General features: G+C 44.1%; 1 protein-coding gene across 1 annotated transcript in view; it reads left to right on the forward strand.

The window, feature by feature from the left end:
• Window positions 1-26,327, forward strand: part of LOC115474547 (adenylate cyclase type 5-like) — a 561,227-nt gene that overhangs the window by 174,482 nt on the left and 360,418 nt on the right. The window contains exon 2 of the mRNA XM_030210051.1: window positions 25,136-25,285. Within this exon, the coding sequence (XP_030065911.1) occupies window positions 25,136-25,285 (150 nt within the window). The remainder of the gene's footprint in view (window positions 1-25,135; window positions 25,286-26,327) is intronic.

Consider the following 26,327-nt stretch of genomic DNA (forward strand, 5'->3'; position numbering starts at 1 on the left):
TTTTACTAAGTCGCGTAGGTGGCTACGTGCGCTGAACGCACACCAAATTGGAGTTACCGCCTGGTTACCGCGTGGCCTTTGCGGTAATTTCAATTTTGGCGCGCATCCGCTACGTGCGGCTAAAAAATATTTTTTTTTATTTTCTGGCGCACGTGACGGACGCGCGTAGGTCATTTCCGACCAGATTCTTTACCGCTAGGTCTATGGCTGGCGGTAAGGTCTCGGACTCAACATGAACGGGCGCCAATTTTGATTTTGCCGCACGTCCATTTTCAGGTGCGCTGAAAAATGGATCAGCGTGCGCTCAAAACCCGCACCTACACTACCGCAAGCCATTTTTCAGCGTGCCTTTGTAAAAGGACCCCTAAGAGAATGTTGTATATGAGATTCTGTTTTGTGGCCAGTCACGAAGCAGGAAAGGCATATGTTCTTTTTCTGATTTTTAATGATGTTTCTCCTTAGCTGCAGTCACCCCTGTGGCAACCAGTGTTCTCCTGTCTCTCCACTGCTCTGCTCTTTAGCTATTCTGTCACTCTAATTATAATATTTAGTGCTAAAATGCATCAGGATTATGTCATTTGTCCCCAGGCCTTCATGGCAGCTGTGGAACTCTTTGCCAGAGGATTTAGCAACAGCAGTTAGCGTATCTGGGTTTAAAAAAAGGTTTAGAGAAGTTCCTGGAGGAAAAGTCCATAGTCTGCTATTAAGACAGACATGGGAAAGCTACTGCTTGCCCTGGGATTGGTAACATAGAATGTTGCTACTATTTGGTTTTCTGCCAAGCAGGGGCGTAGCCAGACCTCGCCAGGAGGGGGGGGCCAGAGCCCGAGGTGGGGGGCACTGTTTAGCCGCCCCCCACCCCGCCGCCGCCGCTGCCACCACCACATCGGACCCCTCCCCCGCCGACCTGCCCACGATCCCCTTCAACCCCCCTCCCGCCACCAACTCTCCCCCGCCATCGCCGCCCGCCTCGTCGCCGCAAATGATACCTTTTTTGAAGAGAGACTGCCGGCGTCGAAACAGCTGATTGCCGGAACTTCGTTGAAGAAAAGCGCTACTCGAGCGCGGAAGGAAGTCTCTCTTCAAAAAAGGTATCATTTGCGGCGACGGCGGGGGAGAGTTGGTGGCGGGAGGGGGTTGAAGGGGATCGTGGGGCAGGGGGCCAGGGCCAAATCTACAGGGGCCCGGGCCCCCTCAGGCCCCACGTAGCTACGCCACTGCTGCCAAGTACTTGTGACCTGGCTTGGCCACTGTTGGAAACGGGGTACTGAGCTAGATAGGCCATTGGTCTGACCCAGTGTTCCTATGTTCTAATATGTACCTATTAATGTGGTTTCAGCTGTACCCCCAAAATTGCACTGGCCGCTCTCTTGCTGATATGTAGCAGCCCTTTACTGGATAGGTTCACTGAATATCAGCACTGACCACTGTAGCACTGTCCAGTTACTGCCAGGGTGGTTTGGGGCTCCAGTGCCAGTAACTGGATAGTTATCCACACACGTAGGGCCACGTATACAGGGTGAGACAAAAAAAAAAAAGTAACCCCCTAGAGTTTTTTTGCCATTTTCTCAACAACTGCTTTGAATTTCAACAAGAAATAGTCGTCATACATGCATTATTATTAAACAGCATTTAATTATCTTAAGCTCTGTTAATGTTACTGACATTTTAGTGTTACTTCTTAGCGATTTTTGCATGTTCAAAAATGTTCGAGCTAAAACACAGTAAAATAACGTCACTCAAATGATACAGTTAACAATGTGTCGGAATTTTGCAGTCACTGTGAATGCTCAAAGTGTCCACCTCCAGCTTTAAGATAGGCCTTCAGTCGCTTTGGGAAGTTCTGAACAGCCTTGATGACGGATGGGTCCCTGTGGCAGGCTGTCCCAGTGCATCTGCAGCGCTTCCTTGAGTTGGGCAATTGTTTATGGTTTTGTGTGGAGCTTGTGACAGAACTCGAACAGTGCTCCCCAGACAAAAGTCTATCCAGCTTATAATTGAAAAAGAAAAACGCCTATATTGCGACCCAAATCGGGAGATAGACGTTTATCTCACAAAAATGAATAAAGCGGTATAATCGAAAGCCGAATTTGGACATTTTCAACTGCACTCTGTCGCGGATGCAGACAAAGTTGATTGGGGCGTGTCAAAGGTGTGGTGAAGGCGGAACTGGGGCGTGGTTATCGGCCGGTCAGAGATAGGCGCCTTTCGCCGATAATAGAAAAAAAATATGCGTTTTTAGCGAGAATTTAGGGCACTTTTCCTGGACCCTGTTTTTCCACAAATCGGGCCCCAAAAAGTGCCCTAAATGACCAGATGACCACTGGAGGGAGTCGGGGATGACCTCCCCTGACTCCCCCAGTGGTCACAAACCCTCTCCCACCACAAAAATATGCCGTTTCACAACTTTTTATGTTCACCCTCAAATGTCATACCCACCTCCCTGGCAGCAGTATGCAGGTCACTGGAGCAGTTATTAGGGGGTGCAGTGGACGTCAGGCAGGTAGACCCAGGCCCATCCCCCCCCACCTGTTACACTTGTGCTGGTAAATGGGAGCCCTCCACACCGCCCCCCAAACCCACTGTACCCACACGTAGGTGCCCCCCTTCACCCCTTAGGGCTATAGTAATGGTGTAGACTTGTGGGTGGTGGGTTTTGAGGGGCATTTGGGGGGCTCAACACCCAATGGAAGGGTGCTATTTTTGTTTTTTTTTGTAAAAGTGCCCCCTAGGGTGCCCGGTTGGTGTCCTGGCATGTAGGGGGACCACTGCACTATGAATCCTGGCCCCTCCCACGAACAAATGCCTTGGATTTATTCGTTTTTGAGCTGGGCGCTTTCATTTTCCATTATCGCTGAAACCAAAAACGCCCAGCTCACAAATTGTCGAATAAAACATGGACGTCTATTTTTTCCCAAAATACGGTTCGGTCCGCCCCTTCACGGACCCGTTCTCGGAGATAAACGCCCATGGAGATAGACGTTTTCGTTCGATTATGCCCCTCCACGTCACTCTGACATCATTAACAGTAAGCTGGTACCCCCTTTTTTCTTTCAAAGAATGGTAGTTTTACAGTGCAGACATTTTTGAACCTGTGAAAATTGCTGGGTCTGTAACTTTTTCTGTGTTTAAAGGTCATCCCATTCCACTCAGCGCATAAACATAGAGAGTAACAACAGATAAAGCAGTAAAATTTAACTGACATTCCAAGCGGTTGCTGAGAAAACAGCAAAACACTCTAGAGGATTACATTTTTTTTGCTTCACCCTATATAGCAGACTTAACTTGCCCGAATAGCTATTGGAGTACTGGCACTGAATTTTGGCAGAAACTGGATCATTTTCGAGAGTCATGGAGAACTCAGGGATTCAGTGAGGTGTCCTGATTAGGTCCAGCACTGAATGTATGGGTCAAATTCATCTTGCAACAGTCAGCACTTATAAAAATTGCTGACCACTGCCAGCTGAAGAGCGGGTGGACAGGTATTTTATGCTCATTGCTGATTCAGATGCAGACATTGCCACCATCAAAACCCAATCTTTTCTCAGGTTCTCTTTTAGTTCTGTTGACTTTTAGTATGCTAATCAGATCTCTGTAGTCAAGGAATATAAAACAATAAATTTAATATGAATTGACAGTAACTAACTGAATGTTGTATATGAGATTCTGTTTTGTGACCAATCTTAAGTACATAAGTATTGCCATACTGGGAAAGACCAAAAGTCCATCGAGCCCAGCATCCTGTTTCCAACAGTGGCCAATCCAGGTCACAAATACCCGGCAAGATCCCAAAAATGTACAAAACATTTTATACTGCTTATCCCAGAAATAGTGCATTTTCCCCAGGTCCATTTAATAACGGTCTATGGACTTTTCCTTTAGGAAGCCGTCCAAACCTTTTTAAAACTCTGCTAAGCTAACAGCCTTTACCACATTCTTTGGCAACGAATCCCAGAGTTTAATTACACGTTGAGTGAAGAAACATTTTCTCCGATTCGTTTTAAAAGTCCTAGTATTTTTGGTTAGCGTGAACAGACACTTCACATCCGTTCAACTCCACGCATTATTTTATAGACTTCTATCATATCTCCCCTCAGCCGCCTTTTCTCCAAGCTTGAAGCAGGAAAGGTTCTTTTTTTCTGATTTTTAATGATGTTTCTCCTTAGCTACAGTCACCCCTGTGGCAACCAGGGTTCTCCTGTCTCTCCACGGCTCTGCTCCTTAGCTACTCTGTCACTCTAATTATACTATATAGTGTTAAATGCATCAGATTGTGTCATTTATCCCTAGGCCTTCATGACAGCTGTGGAACTCTTTGCCAGAGGATGTAGCAACAGCAGTTAGTGTATCTGAGTTTAAAAAAGGTTTGGACAAGTTCCTGGAGGAAAAGTCCATAGTCTGCTATTAATACAGACATGGGGAAGCTACTGCTTGCCCCAGGATTAGTAACATAGGATGTTGCTACTATTTGGGTTTTTGCCAAGTACTTGTGACCCAGTATGGCTGTTCTTATGTCAGACAGCCTGAAACTCCTCGGCGTTACAATTGACCGCAACCTTACACTAGAGAGCCACGTGAAATCCACAACTAAGAAAATGTTCCACTCAATGTGGAAACTCAAACGCGTGAAACCATTCTTCCCGAGAGAAACATTCTGGAACTTGATACAATCAATGATACTAAGCCATGTAGACTACTGCAACAGAATTTAAGCGGGATGCAAAGAACAACTCATAAAGAAACTTCAGACCACTCAAAACAGGGCAGCCAGACTTATACTAGGAAAAACGCGATACGACAGCGCCATGCCCCTACGCGAAAAATTGCACTGGCTCCCAATCAAAGAACGTGTTGCTTTCAAAATCTGCACCCCGGTTCATAAGATTATCTACGGCGAGACCCCGGGATACATGACAGACCTCATTGACCTACCAATCAGAAATAAATCCAGATCAACACGAACATAGCTAAACCTCCACTACCCAAGCTGCAAAGGAATTAAATACAAATCAATTTATGCATCCAGCTTTTCTTACATAAGCACACAACTATGGAACGCACTACCAAAAGCCGTGAAAGCAACGTATAACCACCTAAACGTCCGGAAATCACTAAAAACCTACCTGTTCAAAAAGGCATACCCTACCGACCCTACTTAAATACCAGAACCCTGCAACACTACGAAACCAAAGAACGTAACGGACTTAATGTAACTCTTCCCCTACACGATTCCCTAACATGTTGATCCACATGAACCTTATTCTACCATAACATCACTGTAAAACTGTTTATACCAGAACTGGCGAATGCCTTTACGGTACTATGTAAGCCACATTGAGCCTGCAAATAGGTGGGAAAATGTGGGATACAAATGCAACAAATAAATAAATAAATAAATAAATATGTACCTATTAAGTGGTTTCACTGTATCCCAAAAGCTTCAAAAGGGTAATTCTATAACTAGGCATATACAGTTATACACACCTTGTGTATGTAAGGGGTGCATTAATTGGTACCTATGCAAGCAAGTGCACCAGGTGCTATTCTATAAAGTAGCACTAAAGTGCTATAGCATGTAAGTGCAAGGGGGTGTACGTGTGGGCAGAACAGAGGCGGGCCATGGGCATGTTGCAACATAGAATATTATCAGTTGGGGGCATTGCATGGCACACTTTATTGGAAAGTTAAGTGCGCAATATCAGCACTTAACCAGCCAAGTGCTGACTCCACCCCCGGAATGCTCCCGCCTCCCTAAATAGCCGATTTTCAGTTCAGCACTAACTGGTTGTTTTCAGCGTCACTAACCAGTTAATTATCACTGAAAATTAGCAGTTAGCCCTGAACAGTTGATTTAACTGGCTAGGAGCCATTTCTGACTGGTTATAGCACTTCAGATATCGACCCCCACATTGATAACTCCCCCCTCCCTCTTAATTAAAGAAAAAAGAAATATCTCTAGAAATTGAAATCACTGTTATATGTAATAAAAATGAGCCAAGTATAGGACAGTTAAACCATTGTGACATCACTGATGAGGTTGGCTCTTAGGCATTGGTGGAATGAGGCATTATGACATCACAATATCAGCTCTGGTTACCAGAGACCGAAACTGTTCACACTAAAGGGTGTAGTTATCAATGTGGGCTACCATTAAGACATGTTCTTTTACCACTAACATGCTATTTTAGCAAAGGCTCCATTTTCAGCCTAATTCTATATATGGCACTCAAAATTGTGTGTGGAAATTTGGGTGTGTGCCCAATTTCCATATGCAATTTAATTGAATAACAAGTCAATTAGCTAATTGGGAACTAATAATCAATTATCAGCACTTATGGGCATTCACTTATGCGCTGGGATCCGAAAAGGGGGCACGACCATGGGAAGGGTGTGGGCGGATCAGGGACATTCTTGGAATTTACACGCAGTCTTATAGAATAAGGGAGATCCTTCCGTAATTTAGGTGCGAAAATTTGCACCAGATTTTACTTGGTGTAAAATCCTTGCACCTAAAATTGGGTGCAGATCCTGGTGCCAAACACTATTCTATAAACAGTGGCCAACTTTGAGCGCCGTTTATAGAATACTGCTTAGCAGGAAATTTTATCGGCGCCAGATGTTGCCCTGACAGGTCCTGGAGGCGGGCCGGCCCTTCAGTTGGCGAGGAGATGGGCAAGACAACTATATGTAGCAGAAAGCTACACTGGCTCCCAATCATAGAACGCATTGTGTTCAAAATCTGCACCCTGGTTCACAAAATCATCTATGATGAAGCCCCGGGATACATGACAGACCTAATCGACTTACCAACTAGAAACACATCCGAATCAGCATGAACATTCTTAAACCTGCACTACCCAAGCTACAAAGGACTTAAATACAAATCAACTTACGCATCCAGTTTCTCCTACATAAGCACGCAACTGTGGAATGCACTACCAAAAGCCTTGAAATCGACGTATGACCACCTAAATTCCCGGAAATCACTCAAAACTAACCTGTTTAAAAAGGCATACCCCACCGATCCAACTTAAATGCCTGACCTCTGCAACACAACAAATCTACATTGTGTAATGGACTTAACTCAACTCTTCCGTTCACGATTCCCTAATGTGGCTGTGCCACATGAACTTTATCCTATCATAACATCACATTGTATTTGTTCACACCGGAGTCTGCAAACACCTCTCCGGTACTATGTACGCCACAGTGAACCTGCAAATAGGTGGGAAAATGTGGGATACAAATGTAACAAATAAATAAAATAAATAAATATACAGAATCTAGCCCCTGATGCAATGAGACCTAGATACTATTAACTTGGGTTAATATTAAAATAATACATCTTAACAGTAGCCCATGTTGATAACTTCACCTCTAAGTGTTAGTGTGTTTGCACAAACATTTTTTTCTCTGTGCTGTAAATATGATATAGTTCTGTGCTTGTGATACAGAATGGTATAGAATGTACTGTGTGTGCCTTTGGTAATGAAATTAGGCATGTAAAGTATCTTTAACTATTCCCCAATCAGTCTCTGACTAATAATACTGTATATTATTTCTCATACATAATCATTATTATTTTAGTAGACCTCAGAGGTATTGTTGATGTTAAGCTTTCACTTTGATGTTATTAAACATCTAGAGATCAAACTTATTTGCCTCTCGTCATTGGTCAAATATCAATAACTTAAAAAAAAAAAAAAATTTTAACTTTTAAAGTGGAAAAGAAAAATCCGTTGTACTTAGCTTTGTATCAACTAAAGCTTCAAGTCTTTAAGACTTCTGCCACTCGTCAACTAGGGCTGCACACCCAAGTCTTTATGACTTCTGCCAGTCATCGTCTGGGGCTCCACACCGACACGTGTTTCGCCAACTAGGCTTTATCAAGGCTGAATGCCCCTAGAGAAAAACACTTATGATGTTTATCTTGATAATGTAAATTTTATAAATACATCTTAGTATCTTTAACTATACATTTAGGACTCTCTCCCTCCCCCCCCCCCCCTCGATCAGTTTTCAACATATGTACAAGGTCCTTGGATACACAAATTCCTATGTCTCTTGCACTTGTGATATCTGTGGGGCACTTTTGCTTGGGAAATTCCACACATACTCTCCCTTTCCAACCCCCTTGGGACAAATCCTTTTACCCGCAGCTAAATCTAGTGAAATGTAGGTGGCTAGATTTACCCTTGGTGAGGGGATCTAGAAGGGTAGCTACCTTGTTTCCCAACTAAAGTCCTTTGAAAAATGACCTTCTCTTGGACAGATAAGGGTATCAAGGATTAGGGCGGTCAGAAGGGGTGTGTGATCGTCATTGGCATCAGCTCCAGTGGACGTCAACGTGCCTTTTCAAGAGGGCTGGGCATTGGCTCTCCCTGCAGCTGCTTTAGCCGTGGCCACCATCTATCCTTGACCTGCCAAGCACCAAGAACATTTAGAAGTTCATTGGAAACCCCAACACTACAATGGGCTACAGTGGCACCTTCTTTTCACTGTGAAATATCAGTGTAAAATAGTATCTTGTAGATTGTACAGTTATGAATTTTTTTTTCTGTCAATTTCAAAGCTAGAACGTTGACAGGGAAGAGGTCTACATTTCACTTCATGAAAAGATGCTGACCACTGTCAGGAACCCTCAGGGAGAAAGTTCAAACATCACTGTGCATTCTGTAGCTTTTTATGAAGGAAACTGGTGTTTGAACTTTCTCCCTGAGGGTTCCTGACAGTGGTCAGCATCTTTTCATGAAGTGACATTATACAAAGAGCTACATTATATTTTCTATGTGATGTTTGTATTGCAAGAGAACAGTGGAAATCACTTGATGTTGCCCTGGGGCTGGATAGTAATGCAGTGGCGAAATCTGTGGCCACAGTTTGTTAAATGTTTAGATCACATATTTTCCATTACCATTTGGTGACATTTGGCTTTTTAACTTGGGGATTGCTAAGAAATGTGAACGTCTCTCCTCTCATTTAATTGCTTTCAGTAAATGACAAAGGCTAATGGAAAGTACATGTTGTGCGCGGAAGTCAGGCGCTAATGTGGATGGATACTCTGAAACCTCGCTTCTAAAAACTGACTGCTAACGGCAAAGAGTTAAGTGAGAAAACACACAGCTGGCATTTGGAGCATGCCAGCTTTAAATTTTGCCTAACTGTAAGAGACAGGCTCCCTTTTGCACAACATGGCCAGCGTCTGTTTTGGAAATGTTTTTCTTGCAAAGAATATCATCATATTTAATAATTGTTCCTATTTGCTCCTGTTTTGGAGAGCTGGCATCTGCTGTGGGAAAAGCAAAGGGAAGAAAACCGTCTGGAATGATTCTGCGTTTATAATTAACAGCATTGCCTGGCAGTGCTGTCTTTGGAAAGAGCTTCAGTGGGAAATGCTCTTAACCCTACCGGTTCTGTCCCCACGGATGGCTCTGCCCCTGGTGGTAGGTGTAAGAAATGCAGGGAGGAATTCTGTGAAGAAGGTATCAACATTAAGGCCCCCTTTTATCAAGCCACTCTAACGGCTGTCGTGCAGTAATGCCGACAAAGCCCATTCAAATTGAACGGACTTAGTCGGCATTACCGCAATGGCGGCCGCTAATGCGGCTTGATAAAAGAGGGCCTTAAGCACCAAGAACATACATAAATGAACAGAATACCAGCATATATTGGATACGTGTTCACATACGTGTTATAAATGCCAATAATGAAAAAGGTATGAGCAAAAATCTAAATCTAAAAAAAAAACCACTATTCGATAAAATGGTGCCTAATGTAACATAGTAGATGACGGCAGATAACGATCTGTGACGGCACATAGTTTGAAATTGGGCATTGCAAGGGTAGAGTCCAGGTAGAGTGTGAGCGGGATGTATAGATACAAGTTAAATTTATAGAATATATAAATTTACATCTGTTTATTTTAGCAATCTAGGTGTAGTCATGCTTAAAATATAGGCATGTATTTGCCCTGCTCAAATTATTCTATAAATGAAAATAGAGGCCTACTTTTGTTTCTAGAATAGGCTCCAAATAGTCACCTTCTTGACGCCCAAAAATAGGTGTCCCTTTATAGAATTGCCCTGGAGATACATTTATATGAACATCAAGGTGTGTTGTTCATCATTACATTAAAGTTAAGGTTATAGGCCACACATACCTTACAATAATTCTGCATGGCTTACAAAAGAATAAGAGAGGACAAACTCCTGAACTTACATAAAAATATATAAAATATTAAATCTTATAAATGGGTGAGACTTTTCAAATTTTAAAAACCAGCCAAGTTTTTAACCTGCAATTCAGAATTCTATAAAATATGCCTGTACTGACTTTAGCGCATATATGAAAGAGGGGTGTTCACATGGGCAGGCAATGGGCAACTCTACTGAATGCATGCGGATGTGGTGCCACCTAGCTGCCAACACTTACACCAGCTGTGGACATGGTGCAAATGATCACGGCTACGTGTTTATTTGAACGATTTGATAAACCGGTCTTCGACTAACCCTATCACAGCACTTACCCATGAAAGTACCCTTATAGAATACTGCTTGGAGGAAGTGACGTCACGTGCCAAGGTGGAGGGCTAAAAGACGAGCTCCGTTGGGGCGATTAAAGAATCGGCGATAAAATCCTCCCCGAACAGTGAAAAGTGGTCGGACAGTAAGGGAAGAAGTCCCTTTAGGTAATGCCTCCAAAGAAAGCGTTGGATCAATTCCGTTTTACGCCGGAACGGCGGGAAAAAAGTGGTGACGGGAAGCAAGGTCCAGAGCTGCGGGGAACAAAGATGGCGGCCGTACGATCAGCGCCGGAGCCGAAGGACAAGGGAGAAGACGGCCGAGAGGTGGCAAGTATGCTACCCGCGGATGTTGCCGAGCTATTCCTTGAGCTGAAATCGGAATTTGCGGGGGTCCGGCGTGATGTGCAGAATGCACTCAAAGAAATTCGAGACGAGGTACGAGAATTAGGAACCCGCATAGGTGAAGTAGAAGAGGGAATGGTGGCCGTGCAATCTGAAATGGACACTATGCAAAGGAAAGCCTCAGAGGACCAGGGGATGCTGTATCAACTTAGAGATCAAGTGGAAGATCTTGAAAATAGATCAAGGCGGAACAACCTCAGATTTAAAGGCATACCAGAGCTAGATCTCTTCACAAACTGTGTTAGCGTTATTAAGGAACTTTGCCAGTATATCTTGGCTTTGGAGCAAGAGACCCCACCCCCAGAGATTCACCTGCAACGGGCGCACAGAGCGCTGGGCCCCCGCAGAGATAACCAACCGTGGGATGTAGTGGCGTGCTTTCTTGACTTCCCGATAAAAGAGAGAATCTTGAGATTGGCTCGGATGCGTAAAGAGCTAATTTGGAAGAGCTATAAAATTGAGGTTTTTCAAGACTTGGCACGCACTACGCTCCTCAAACGGGGCACCTTTAAAGAGGTAGCCAGCTTTATGCGTGCCAAGGGAATTAAATACCGCTGGCTGTTTCCTCTCGCAGTATGGATTACAGTGGAGGGGAAATCCCGAAGAGTGCTCACGCCAGAGGAAGCATGGACTGCACTGCGGGCGCTGGGCTGTAAAGATGTTCCTGATCAGTCTCAAGAGCCACAGAACCAGGCTGCTCCCAGACAAGACTCGGCGTGGCAAGTGGTGGTCGCGAGAAAACAGAATAAGGACAAACATGTTCATTAGAGTGGACTACCTTGAAAAAGGTTTTGGGAGTTTATTCTGAATTTGGATTAAGCATTAAGAAGGGGAGTAAGGGGTTTGTTGAGGGGGAAGGTTATTTGAATTATAAAAACTAAAAACTAAGTTTAACAAGATATAAAAAAAAAAAAAAAGCAGGGTTGGAGAGGGGAGCAGGCAGTGGGAAATGTGAATGTATAGTGAATGGAGGGTGGAGAGGGGTGGGGGGGGGGATTAAAATAATGGATATGTTTTGGCCAACGCCTCAGGGACGAGATGTCAATTTTCCTACCATAGCTGATCAGGATACCCTAAGATCGGCAAGGGGAAGGGTGGGAGGGGAGGGGGGAAAGGGTAGGGGGAAGAGGGGAGGGAAAGGTCAGAAAGGGTTAGGAAAAGGGGGGGACTTGTTAACAATAGGCTCATGGAATGTTAATGGGCTTAATCACCCTGGGAAAAGGAGTCTGGTCTTTAAAGAAGTGCAAAGGATGCAATGGGATGTGTCCCTATTACAGGAGACGCATTTGCGTCCAAGAGATGGGCACCTTCTGAGGCATAAATCCTTTAGAGAGGTTCGGGTACATCAGGGTCGGGAACCCAGGAAAGCCGGGGGAGTGGCTATATTGGTGAGACACACGTGCGGGCTGCACATTCAGGAAGAATTCCGGGATCAGAGCGGAAGATGTTTGGGAATCAGAGGGTCGTTACAAGGAAAGGAGATTACTATCCTTAATATTTACGCACCTAATGTGGGTCAGAAGCAGTTCTTTGATGCATTAAAGGGAGAGGTCCAGGGCTTTCTTAGAGGACAAGTGTTCATTGGGGGAGACTTTAACGTTGCCCCTGATGGAGAGTTAGATCACTCCAGGGGGCACGGAGGGGTGGGGGGCCCGGGACGTAAGGCTTTGTTATCTTTCTTGAGGGACTGTGAAACAGTGGATAGCTGGCGCTTATTGCATGGGACTCAGAGGAATTATACCCACTTTTCTCATGCGGCCCAGTCATATGCGCGCTTAGATAGCATATGGATACACCGGAATTGCTGGCACCGGCTGGTAGAGGCAGAAATAGGGACAAGTCAGATATCTGATCACGCTCCTGTATGGATCAGATTGCAAGGGCTGCAGGGGGAGTAGAAGAGAGGATTTTGGAAACTTAATGAAACACTTCTGGGGGACGAGGTGGTGAGAGAAGAAGTTAGAAACACCATAGTGGAATTTTTTCAGCTTAATGACACGGGAGACATATCAGAAGGTACTTTATGGGATACAATGAAAGCGGTAGTGAGAGGGGTCTTTATTAAATGGGGAGCCCGCCGGAAAAGGAATAGAGAGAGACAATCATTGGAACTGCATGGTAAGTTGGTGTACTTGGAGAAACAACATAAAAGGAAACCTACCAGGCAGTTGGGAGAAGCGCTTAGACAGGTGAGGAAAGCTCTGGCAGAGTTACAAATACAAGAGATTGAATTTATGCAAACTAAATGGAAGCAGAGGGTGTTTGAATTTTCAAATAAATCCAGTGCATTTCTAGCGGGGAAATTGAGGGCAAGGAAGGTTAAGACCCTGATCCAGAAACTGAAAGATGGGAATGGGGGGTGGTATTATACGGATGGGGACATAGCCAGAGGATTTCAGGACTATTATGAGCAACTCTATACGGCTAGGGAGGAGACGGATAATGACAGTATGTTAGCTTTCTTGGACCGTATCCCACTACCGCATCTGTCAACAGAAGAGGAACGGCGTCTAGGAGAGCCGGTTAGGTGGGGAGAGTTACAGAGGGTTGTTGGGGCTCTACCGAATGGGAAGGCCCCGGGATTGGATGGATATTCCTCTCGTTTTTATAAATGCTATGTGGAAGAACTGGGACCTCATCTACTCAAACTTGGAAATGGGGTATTGGAGGGGGAGAGTTTGGCAAATTCTATGATGGAAGCGGGGATCTCGTTATTGCTAAAACCAGGGAAGGACCCCACAGCATGTGGGTCTTATCGCCCTATTTCATTGTTAAATGTGGATGTAAAGATCCTCGCCAAAGTGATGGCTAATCGGTTGGGGAGGGTCCTTCCTGGGTTGATAGGGGAGGAACAGTCAGGGTTTGTCCCGGGACGGCAGGTAGGGGATAATGTGCGACGTACCCTTCATTTGCAGTGGGCAGCGCAACAGGGACTCCCGGGGGCCCTGATGTTAGCAATAGATGCTGAGAAGGCATTTGATAGGGTGGACTGGGAGTTCCTGAGAGAAGTGATGAGACGAATGGGAATTGGGGAGGGTTTTTACAGTTGGTTCTCTGCACTATACAGGGCCCCAAAAGCCCGACTGCGGGTCAATGGGCATTATACACCATTTTTTGATATTCGGAGGGGGACTAGACAAGGGTGTCCCCTCTCCCCTCTCTTGTTTGCTCTATATATTGAACCTTTGGCTGTGCTTATAAGGGAACACCCAGATTATCAGGGTTTTATGGTGGGGACGAGGGAACATCGTCTGGCCCTATATGCAGACGATTTGTTACTATATGTGACAGACCCGGAGAAGACACTAAAGGTAATAGGGGAAGTGATGGGGGAATATGAACAATTCGCAGGGCTCCGTGTCAACATGGAGAAAAGTGAAGTCTTGGGTGTCACAGTGTCTCAAGATATGGAATACCAGTTGCAGCAACAATTTGCATTTAAGTGGGCTAAGCAGAGCATAAGATATTTGGGGGTGGTCATTCCTAAGGACCCTAAAATACTTTTTGATTTGAATTATGGGAAAATTGTGGAACGGATCCGACAGGATCTGTCACGGTGGAAAGGAATGTGGGTATCCTGGTGGGGAAGGATGGCAGTCATTCAAATGAATATTCTCCCCAGATTGTTATTTTTGTTTCAGTGTTTGCCAGTAGCGCTGGCAAAGGGGACGCTGCAAAAATTACAACGTCTGATACTACAGTTTGTTTGGGAGGGTAAGCATCCTAGATTGGCAAGGAGAGTGTTGTGGGGGGAGGTGGAAAGAGGAGGAAGGGCACTGCCACGCCTGGAGTGGTACTTTTACGCAGCGCAGGTGAAAATGGTGCTTGAGTGGGAGAGGAAACAGACTAAGTTGGTATGTCAGTTAGAACAGGAGTACTTCCCTTTGAGGAGCTTGAGATCCCTTTTGTGGACCTCTGAGGGATTGGAGGCTCGGCTAGCAGGGGTGGATAACCCGTTTTGTAGACACCTCTTACAGGTGTGGGAGCATTTTCGGAGGATGTGGGGACAGGGTGAGAGGGTGTCTACTAGGGCTGAGATTCGATGGGAGCCAAAATTTGGGGCGGGAAAGGAGAATAGGGTATTCCTGAGATGGGAACGTTTGGGTATCCTAAACTTTCGGGACCTGTTGCAGGGACAACAGATGAAACCCTTTGAAGAGCTTAGGGCTCAATATGGGCTGCCGGAAAGTGATCGGTTCTCGTATATACAAGTTAAGCATTTTATGAGATCCATGGGGTGGAGGGGGAACAAAGTACAGGAGCAGGAGAGCTTGGAGAATTTGTGGGGTATGCTACAGAAGGTTCCAAGGACTATCTCAGTAATTTATAGGTTTATTATGGGTAGTGATCCAACCCCATTCCGCTTCAAGGGAGCCTGGGAGTTGGATTTGAAATGTAGTTTCACAGATCAGGAGTGGGAACGGATATGTGGGGAGGTCTGGCGGGCTTCCACTTGTGCATTAGTACAGGAAAATGCATACAAAGTACTGTCTAGGTGGTACTATACCCCTGAGCGTCTTAGGAAGATGTATTCGACTGCTTCTGATCGGTGCTGGAGATGTGAACAGGAGAGGGGCTCCTTTCTACATATATGGTGGTCCTGTACCCGGATATTGCCATTTTGGATAGAGGTTATCAAAACAATGGTTAAAATGACAGGGATTTCAATGGTGTGTAGCCCGCAGGTGTGCTTATTGGGAATGCATAATGACAGTGATTCCTGGGAGCGAAGCAAGCTGTTACGCTGGGGTATGGCGGCAGCTAAATGTCTTATTGCCCGAAGGTGGAAAGATAGGAATCCTCCTTCCATGGGCGAGTGGAGGGAGAAAGTGGAGCAATTTGTACTCATGGAAAGACTCACGGCATACCGTAGGGATGGGGAATTGAGAAGGAAGAGGGGGTGGTCACGGTTACGAGGGTGGTTGGCACACATATAGTTGGGGGAAGTGGGAAGGAAGGGGAATTTATAATGATCAACAGCATGGGGTTTAAGAGGTAAAGGGAGGGGGGAGGGGGGGAGGGGGGGCTAGGGGGATAATAAGGGTTGAAAATTTATTGACTGAGGAAAAATTGGATGGTCTTTTATATTTGTATTTAAGAAAGTTGAAGTACAATGGTTGTTATTCAGAATTTGTATCAATAAAAAAGATTTAAATTAAAAAAAAAAAAAGAATACTGCTTGGCAACATGATTTTTGGGGCTAATTTTCTGGCGCCCCCTTAGGTGCCTTTCACTGAACTGTATCTTAAGTACTTGCCCAAACTATGGGAACCTTTTACTAAGTAAGGTGCGCTAACAGATTTAGCGCGTGCTAAATGATAAGATGCCCATATGAATAAAATGGGTGTCTTAACATTTAGTCCATGTTAATCATTAGCGCACTTTAGTAAAAGGACCCCTATGCTTTCAGTCTTAGTGTATGCCTGACATCAAGTACCTCCCCCCAAATTACTGTGTTCTCTGCTGTTCAGTGATTACAAGGTTATTTTTATTTTTTGTCATAATTGCCTTGATATTGTAGGCCTTAAAATATTTGTTGTGTATATATATATATATGTAAAGGGAAGATATACACGAGAGCTGAAGGAGCCAAATTTAATTACATCTCCTACTTCATCTTGGGATAAAAGTTCTTAGGTTTCCATAGTAACATGAAGAAAAAGATAAGCATCTACTTCAGCTGGGCACACAGGAGAAATATTCATCTGAGTTAAATAAATGAATTATACTGTGCAGTATATTATATCTGCATTATATCGATCAGTCGGATTCCTATTAAAGGAAGCAGTTTTACTGCAATACAACATTAATATGTTTTGGGAACATTTTTTAAAGAGAAACACAGCGTATACCTTGTGATGCCTATAAAAAAAACCTCACAAAGGAGCATTGTATACAGGAGAGAATAACGCTGTAAGATAACAACCCACCCATGAGAGCCTAGGGGACTAGTTACTAACCTGTGTTAAGGGAATAATGGCAAAATCGTGCATTCTTTTACCGTAACACCTATTAGTTTAGGACACCACAGGTGATATAATAATGAGATGCAAAGCACCTCATTATTATGCAAATCAAATAACACAGCTAGTGTTGAACTCCACATTGAGCTGTTGTTATTTTTCTGGTCTTATGCTCCCAGTTGCAACGGCATTATTAACGTTCACCATGGACCCCTTCCCCTCAGCTGACTCCCCTCTAAACATACCCCTACCCTTCCAATATAGTTTTATAAACCTCAGTCTAAGCACCCCACTCCTTTCAACCCCAGGTCAGTGACCTCCCTTGAATACCCCCTAGTCACCTAGAGGCCCCATCCCCCTGGCCTACCTCTCCAGGCCTTGGTTGTCTAGGGGGTAGAGGGCAGGATTGATCCCCAATCGCTCCTACTTCGTGTGGTTCTGGATTTAAAATGGCACCTCTCAACCCCTAGTGGTAGTATCACTGTACTATCATTAGGGGGTCAAGTTGCCATATAAGGACTAAAACATCAGATGACATATTAGTGGTCTGATGCTCCCAGGAAACAGAATAATGCAACTTGTGAGGTTGGTCGCAAAATACATTATTTCTTTACATGGAGAGTTATTAACCAGTGGTATTGAATTCAGTATTTTATTTCAGCTTAGTAACTAGCCCCCTCATGATCCCATGTTAGCCCTAAGATCCTAAGAGATCAACCAAGCCTGAAAGACTAAGGAGTCTAGGTTACATAAGTACATAAGTAGTGCCATACTGGGAAAGACCAAAGGTCCATCTAGCCCAGCATCCTGTCACCGACAGTGGCCAATCCAGGTCAAGGGCACCTGGCACGCTCCCCAAACGTAAAAACATTCCAGACAAGTTATACCTAAAAATGCGGAATTTTTCCAAGTCCATTTAATAGCGGTCTATGGACTTGTCCTTTAGGAATCTATCTAACCCCTTTTTAAACTCCGTCAAGCTAACCGCCCGTACCACGTTCTCCGGCAACGAATTCCAGAGTCTAATTACACGTTGGGTGAAGAAATATTTTCTCCGATTCGTTTTAAATTTACCACACTGTAGCTTCAACTCATGCCCTCTAGTCCTAGTATTTTTGATGAATATGTAAGGAGATCAGATGGGACAACCGAGCCACCTGCAAGGAGGGTACTTGTGGAAGAGCTCGCTGAGAAGACCTCAACTTGTCCTGATGATCTTGAAGTCTAGCACCATGGATCTGGAATTCTCATTGACCGACTTTCCTCATAATGTTCTGCACACTCTAAATTTCTCCATGCCTTGCAATAAACATAACCTTAATCGTCAAGAACCTCCCACATTTAATCTGTGGAGCATTCCTGAAATAACATGATGATGATACAATCAGTAAGAGTTTTATTAATTTAGTTTTGCTTTAAGATGACTTTGAAGAAACTCTTTATGGTTAGATTTACTAAAGCCTGCTACCAGCATTACGTTACTAGTGGGAGTGTGCAGCCACAAAATGTTTGGTTGTGCCATTTCCAGAAATGTTTGTTTTCTTCAGGTTTCCTTATGTCGTCATGTGAGCAATGAAAATTTTTTTTTGAACCAGAGCTAAATATATTAGGAGATCTACAAGTGAAGGGATTGACACAGAATCACTCCATATAAATAATTAAGATTTTTTGTTTATAGAGATGTTCTCAGAGTTATACACTCACCCAAGTGAGGCGCCACTAATCTGAGCGGCGCCTCTAAGGGTGGATAAGATTCGCAATCATAGAACTTATCTAAAGGTATTTTTTGAAAAAAAAATTTTTACACACCCTTGTGTCAATTAAATATTTCTATAAGTGTGTCTAATACCTTAAATAACATGGAGTGAAAAAAATGAGTCAATTCCTGCACTCCTCCAATAAAAACCTCAATGCACATCCAAACTCGCGTGTGCTGTTATTTTGTAATAAGAAAAAAGAAAAAATGTTAAATGTAAACTAATATCAGCATTTGATATCTTAATAAATATAGGCACTTAGCGTTATCAGAAGCCTTGTGTAGATTCCTCAGTGGTTATAATCCTTGAAAATCCATACTTGTAATCTTACTGGGATTCATCATTCTCCACTGAAAGCTTTTCATGCTTGTAACTACACAATAAAATCATAACGAGTCTGACTCTGCAGGGTTTCGAAAATCTTCCTCAGGAACTCCGTATATGATATTGGTAATCCAAAGCTGAAAAAATGTGCCTCTCTTCCACGATAACATGTGGGTCATGTGAGCAATGTCATTAACAGAGTACACTCTTTCGAAAGAGTGCACTTTTTGCAGAGTATGCACGCTTTCAGAAGAGTGTGCACTATTAACAGCATGAGAAAACATAAAAGTTGCCCCATGTTACAAAGCCACGCGGCAATGCCAACACAGCCCATTCAAAGGGAATGGGCTGTGTTGGCATTACCGCACCGGCAGCCACTAACGCAGCTTTATAAATGGGGAGGGGGGGGGGGTTAGTGTTTTCTCTGCCCATTTTCATTTGCCAATAGCATGAAATGACATTTCCTGTGTTGTTTCAAATGAATGCACATACTTAGTTGTTAGATAGGTTCCATTTCATGGACTTGCGGTAAATAATATTAATTAATGCGTATTAGCATATGCTGTTGTGGTAACACACTTTTTAAAATCTAGCTCTTAGGGAGTAAAACGCCCTTTAATAATTTCTATGATGAATTTGTTAAAGGCCCTAGTGGAACATCTATCCATTCTAATTTTCAGGATACTCGTAATGAATATGTGTGGGACAGATCTTCATGTGCAGCCTCCATTGCATGAAAATGTTTCTCATGAATATTCAGAGTAAACATCCGGAAAACCAGGGCAGATAGTTCCTGTAGGACAGGGTGGGGTTCACATGTCACAGTGAGTGATAAAGACATTAAGCAGCAATGGTCTTCAGACCAAGTATTTAGTGGTTGATTATGGTTGCTGGAAGAAGCAAAAAATAAATCTTTGAAGGTGAAAACTATTCATATTCCCGCCTTTGGGATTTCAACTGTATCAACAAACCTTCCAGCCTTCCTTAATCAAAACTGCTCCGATAAAACTGCCTGCCTTTAACTCCAGCCAATCAGACTTGACGACCCACTATATAAACACAACCTTCAGCCTTCACACCATCCTGCAGAAAGCCACAGCGCAATGGCTGAAAGGTCAGTTTCACTTACCTGGGCAGCCGCTGTGATCATATACACTCATCTGCAGCATTTTCCCAACACCTTGCATCAATCAATGTGCCTTTTTCATGTGTAACTGAATAAATTCCACGAAGAAAGCTCTGCAATTGGATGACGGATGATGCCTGGCTTGATGTAGCACCTTGAGTTCACCTTGGCAATAGTCAGACTCATTCTGCACAGGAAGGGATCTGTGTTTCACAAAAGAGATCTAGCCTAAGCAGTGGAGCCAAGAAGATAAAAGCAGAAATGCACATACTGGTCATTCCCAGGAGGAGACATGCTGTACTTTACTTACTCATTGAATTTGTCATTATCCTATTATGTGTGTAATGTGCAGTTTCGTAATGCTCCGAGAGAGAAGTGTTTCTGGAAAAAGAGCTGTGCTTCTCCAGACAACGTGCTAAGGTCGTATATATCCTGCTCAATATGGATCATTTCTTGATGCAAAAAGGGAGTCATTTTGTAAGAGAACACCTAGCAAAAATCCCAAAAGTACTTACTTTATAAAGGTAGCATAAAGGCCTGTGGGGTCCTTTTACTAAGCCGCGTAAGTGTCTATGCGCACCCAACGTATGCCAAAATGGAGTTGCCGCCCGACTACCACGTGGCTCTTGCAGTAATTTCATTTTTTGCGCACGTCCGATACGTGCGATTGAAAAATATTTTTTTATTTTCGGACGCGCGAGTCTTTACCACTAGGTCAATGGCTAGCGGTAAGGTCTCAGACCCAAAATGGACGCATGGCAATTTTCATTTTGCTGCACGTCCATTTTCGGCAAAAATTTTAAAAAGGCCTTTTTTTACAGACGTGCTAAAAAATGGATCGTCACGTGCCTAAAACCTGCGCCATTTTTCAGCACGCCTTTGTAAAAGGGCCCCTATGTGCCTTTGTAAAACAAACTCCCGGAATGACCCACCAATACCCCTGGATTCTTGATAACTCACACCTTCCTTTTTATTAGAACACTTTTGGCCAATAATGTTCAATGTGTGTGTCCTGTCTAAAGAAAGTGGCCATTTTGGTTGTGCTCAGAACCCAAGTTGGACTCGTCTCCCATCAAAGAACACACCAAAATCCAAAATATTACATTGGGACAAATGCAAATCCATTGTGATTTGCAGCAGACTTCTGCAGATCTGGCCCAGATCCATGACAAAACTGTGGATTTCTAGTGTTGATCTCAGGAGATCTGTGGATTTTTGTGGCTTTTGGCAGTCTTGTGCCATGGCTCTGGCTGGAGTCATGGTAAAAGAGAAGAAAGGAATGGAGGAAATGAGATTGGGTGGCAGTATAGCGCTGCGTGAGTCTGGTAGCGCCTTGGAAATGTTGAGTAATAGTAGTAGAGCCGGTGGGGGGAGGCGGGGCTGGTGGTTGGGAGGCGGGGCTAGTGCTGGGCAGACTTATACGGTCTGTGCCCTGACAATGGCAGATACAAATCAAGGTAAGGTATACACAAAACGTAGCACATATCAGTTTATCTTGTTGGGCAGACTGGATGGACCGTGCAAGTCTTTTTCTGCCGTCATCTACTATGTTACTATGTAAATACCGCTGCTCATCTTATATGTAGATCTTCTTGTTTCGCCAAAGCCACTCCTCTTTTATATCAGCTACTTTAGTTACCAATAAGTGACAGAATATCTTTCAAATTACGCGTTTTCATTCACCAAATCCTGTTTGGTCATGCCCCATTATATATGAATAATTTTATTGAATTAACCCCTCGTAATGCTGTTTCACCATCTAGAGAATATCTTGTCTTGCATTTCCCTACCTCTAAGAATGTGATATATAGAACAATTCACTCCGCTAATTTCTCCTATCAAGGCACCAAAATTTGGAATTCTCTTCCTAAATCAATTAAGTTTACAGATGATTACGTAACTTTTAGAAGTCTTCTAAAAACACATTTCTTCAGTCTGGCCTTTCTGAATACAAAGAACTCTATTTAAATTTTACCCACACCCTTTTTCTTAATCTCATTTCCCATCTAGTCCTGCCTCGTTATGCTCTCACCTGTCCACCCTTAATTATTTATTTTTCCTTGAGATAATTTACATCCCTTGTTACTTACTGCACATGTATTAATTTGCTTCTTGAACATATTGTAATTTGTGTTATATTCTGTACATTATTATGTTTTATTCACTTTATTGTTTGTTTGTAAGCCACATTGAACTTGAGCCTATTTCAGGCTAATGTGGGGTATAAATGTCATGAATAAATAAACAAACAGTGACTTTTACTATTGAGGGGTAATTGATCCATGGGGGACGTGGGAATTCAGAGAAAGAGAGAGAGAGACTGATAGGAATGACAGGGGGGGGGGGGGGTCTGAAGACAGAGATTGCTGTGGATGAGGGGAAAGGAGAAGGTCAGTTACCTGTGTGTGATTTATGACAGATTTGTGGATCTCGAAGCAAAAACCTGTGAAATGGCTCTTTTGTCTTGAACAGTTGCAGACCTTTAGCTTAAGTGGAAACAGGGCCGCCGGAGCCGGGCCCGGGACAAGGCCGCCCCCGCCCCCCCCCCCCCCCCACCTGAGGTCACCGCCCACCCGAGGTCGCTGCCCACCTGAGATCGCTGGGCCCCCCCGCTGCCCACCCACCTGAGGTCACCGGGCCCCCCTCCACCCGCTATCAGGCCGAGCCCTCGGAACTAACCTTAAGCCTCCTTTCACTTCGCAGCAAGCAGCGGCAGGGCAGACCTCTCCTCCTTCCTTCTGTGCCCCGCCCTCGCGGACGTTACGTCAGGCGAGGGCGGGACATGGAAGGAAGGAGTGGCCTGCCCTGCTGCTGCTTGCTGCAAAGTGAAAGGAGGCTTAAGGTTAGTTCTGGGAGTGATGGAGGGCGGGCCAGGTGGCGACAGAGGGCGGGCCGGGCCCCCCTGGAGGCCCGGGCCCCGGGACTTTTGTCCCCCCTGTCCCCCCCTCGCGGTGGCCCTTAGTGGAAATCGTTTTCTTCTGTAAAAATAACAGCTAAAATTCAGTTTCTAAGGTCTTCTTTATTTTCTTTTTTCAATTCTTTTTTATTGAACAATTCAATTAAACCATTAAGTACAAAAGAAAACTTCAAATGCAATTAAACAGTTACTTACTGTACATCGATTCAGTTTGACTTCAAGTCACAGAATGCACTGTTTTAAGAGCCCTTTTATTAAGGGAAAGGGAAATGGGACTTGATATACCACCTTTCTGAGGTTTTTGTAACTACATTCAAAGCGGTTTACATATATTCAGGTACTTATTTTGTACCAGGGGCAACGGAGGGTTAAATGACTTGCCCAGAGTCACAAGGAACTGCAGTGGGAATCAAACTCAGTTCCCCAGGATCAACTGCACTAACCACTAGGCTACTCCTCCACTAGCAAGTTCTGTGTAGAATCTCCAGTAGTAGCAACAGAATCTCAACATTCCATCTAGAATCTCAAACAGTAGTAACATTCCATGTAACATAGTAACATAGTAAATGACGGCAGAAAAAGACCTGCATGGTCCATCCAGTCTGCCCAACAAGATAACTCATATTTGCTACTTTTTGTGTATACCCTACTTTGATTTGTACCTATGCTCTTCAGGGCACAGACCGTATAAGTCTGCCCCGCACTATCCCCGCCTCCCAACCACCAGCCCCACCTCCCAACCACCGGCTCTGGCACAGGCACAGACTGTATAAGTCTGCCCAGCACTATCCTCACCTCCCCAGCCCTGCCTCCCAACCCCGGCTCTGGCACAGACCGTACAAGTCTGTCCAGCACTATCCCCGCCTCCCAACCACCAGTCCCGCTTCCCACCACCGGCTCTGGCACAGACCGTATAAGTCTGCCCAGCCCTATCCCCGCCTTCCAACCACCAGCCCCGCCTCAAACAGTAGTAACATTCCATGTAGAATCTCCAATAGTAGCAACAGAATCTATTTAGAATCTCCAATAGGGAAAGGGAACTGGGACTTGATATACTGCCTTTCTGAGGTTTTTGCAACTACATTCAAACAGTTTACATATATTCAGGTTCTTATTTTGTACCAGGGGCAATGGAGGGTTAAGTAACTTGCCCAGAGTCACAAGGAGCTGCAATGGGAATCAAACTCAGTTCCACAGGATCAAAGTCCACTGCACTAACCACTAGGCTACTTATATTAAGTGCTAATGTGTGCACTTAATGTAGGAAAAGAGGCTGACCGCAAAACACACTACAGCATTTTGTGGTAATTTGCCTGTCAGTATGTACTAATTGTGTGCTATTTATTTATTTTTTGGGAGGGGGAGTGGACTGGGCATGGAAGCGTTATCTAGCTAGCGTGTTTGCTAACTGGATAAAGCTGACTTAATAGGATGCATTAAGGGGTGAATTCTATAAATTGTGCCTAAAAAATTGCGCTAAAATACCCTGCTTAAGTGCTAGTCTATAAGCTGAGCCTAAAGTTAGGTGCAGTTTATAGAACAGCGATTAAGCACAGGAGTCGTACGTAAATTTAGGCATGTCCACGTGCACCAATGAAAACATGGCGTGAATGCCCCACCTAAATTTATACACAAAACCCCTTTATTTCTATAATTGCGTGTGTAACTCGAATCCATGCCCATGCTCCGCCCCAAAATGCCCAAGTCCCTCTCATTTCTGTGCCCATTTTCCTGTGGCGCCTGTAAATTCTAGGCACATACATGTTAATTGATTTCAATTACTGCTAATAATTGCTTGTTAAAAAGCCAATTATTGGCGCTGATAGGCTCGTTATTCAGTTTAATTGGTTGTGCACCCAAATTTGCACGTGAAATTTCTGACAACTGTAGAATCAGCGGTAAGTGCACCTGCCTTAATATTTTTGCAGATCTTGCACGCTAATGGAAAAATTAGAGTGGCACCTGCAAAAATAAAAAAAGAAAGCATCCCTATTGTAGGGACAAGATAAAAATGGGCTTAGCATGCGGGAAAGTCCCATGTTAAAATGCACTAAGCCCACCATGTCTTAGCAGTTTAAGTGAGTATGCTGTCAAAATGTAATTCATGGTTTCTTTCCATTCCAGCTCATTTCCAATGTTCTCATCTTCTCCTGCACAAACATTGTGGGAGTGTGCACACACTATCCGGCAGAGGTGTCCCAAAGACAGGCGTTTCAGGAGACCCGGGAATGCATTCAAGCCAGGCTGCATTCTCAGAGGGAGAACCAGCAGCAGGTAATGTGTAAACCAAACAAAACATTTGGAAGTATACTTTTGCTGTTACATGTAAGAAATAAATGTCTGCATTCTGTATAGATCGCCCAAATTTCAGTGTGGATCCCAGATCCACTTATAATTAGACAATTAGGTGCTAACAATTAATTACTGGAGTTTTAGTGGGTGCAGTTCACTTCAGACAGGTGGACCCAGCCCCATCCCCCCCTACCTGTTACGTTTGTGGAGGAAACAGCAAGCCCTCCAAAACCCACCAGAAACCCACTGTACCCACATATAGGTGCCCCCTTCACCTGTAAGGGCTATGGTAGTGGTGTACAGTTGGAGGTAGTGGGTTTTGGGGGGCTCAGCACACAAGGTAAGGGAGCTATGTTCCTGGGAGCATTTTATGAAATCCACTGCAGTGCCCCCTAGGGTGCCTGATTGGTGTCCTGTCATGTCAGGGGGACCAGTGCACTACAAATGCTGGCTCCTCCCACGACCAAAGGGCTTGCATTTGGTCATTTTTGACGTGGACACCTTTGGTTTCGAAAATTGCCAAAAATCAGAAACGTCCATGTCTAGGGACAGCAAAATTTAAGGATTTGGATGTCCCTGACGGTATTTTCAAAATGAAAGATGGACGTCCATCTTGTTTCAAAAATAGGGTTTCCCCTCCCCTAGATTTCTCCGTTTTGCAAGGATGTCCAAATCGCAACTTGGACGTCCCTTTCGAAAATGCCCCTCCACATCACGCGACATAGCTAGTTAGCGGCTAGCCACTAAGCGCTAAAATTCAACAGAGATAACTGACTATTTCACGCTGAATATTAGTGCTTAGCCGGCTAATCACTATTTAACCAGCCAGGAAAGACTTAGCCGGCTAAGTGCTCATTTTCAGCACAAGCCAGTTGTCTCCGCTATATCACACAATATAATAGGACGATATAAATTGCAGTCCTATTTTTGACCGCTATAAACTTAAGCGGCCAGCACTGAATATTAATTTGGCCGGCTAAGTTTAAGCTGGCCACAAGAAAACCTCGGATATTCAGTGCCAGTC

The sequence above is a fragment of the Microcaecilia unicolor genome, chromosome 7 (genome assembly GCF_901765095.1).
Source record: "Microcaecilia unicolor chromosome 7, aMicUni1.1, whole genome shotgun sequence".
Taxonomy (NCBI): Eukaryota; Metazoa; Chordata; class Amphibia; order Gymnophiona; family Siphonopidae; genus Microcaecilia; species Microcaecilia unicolor.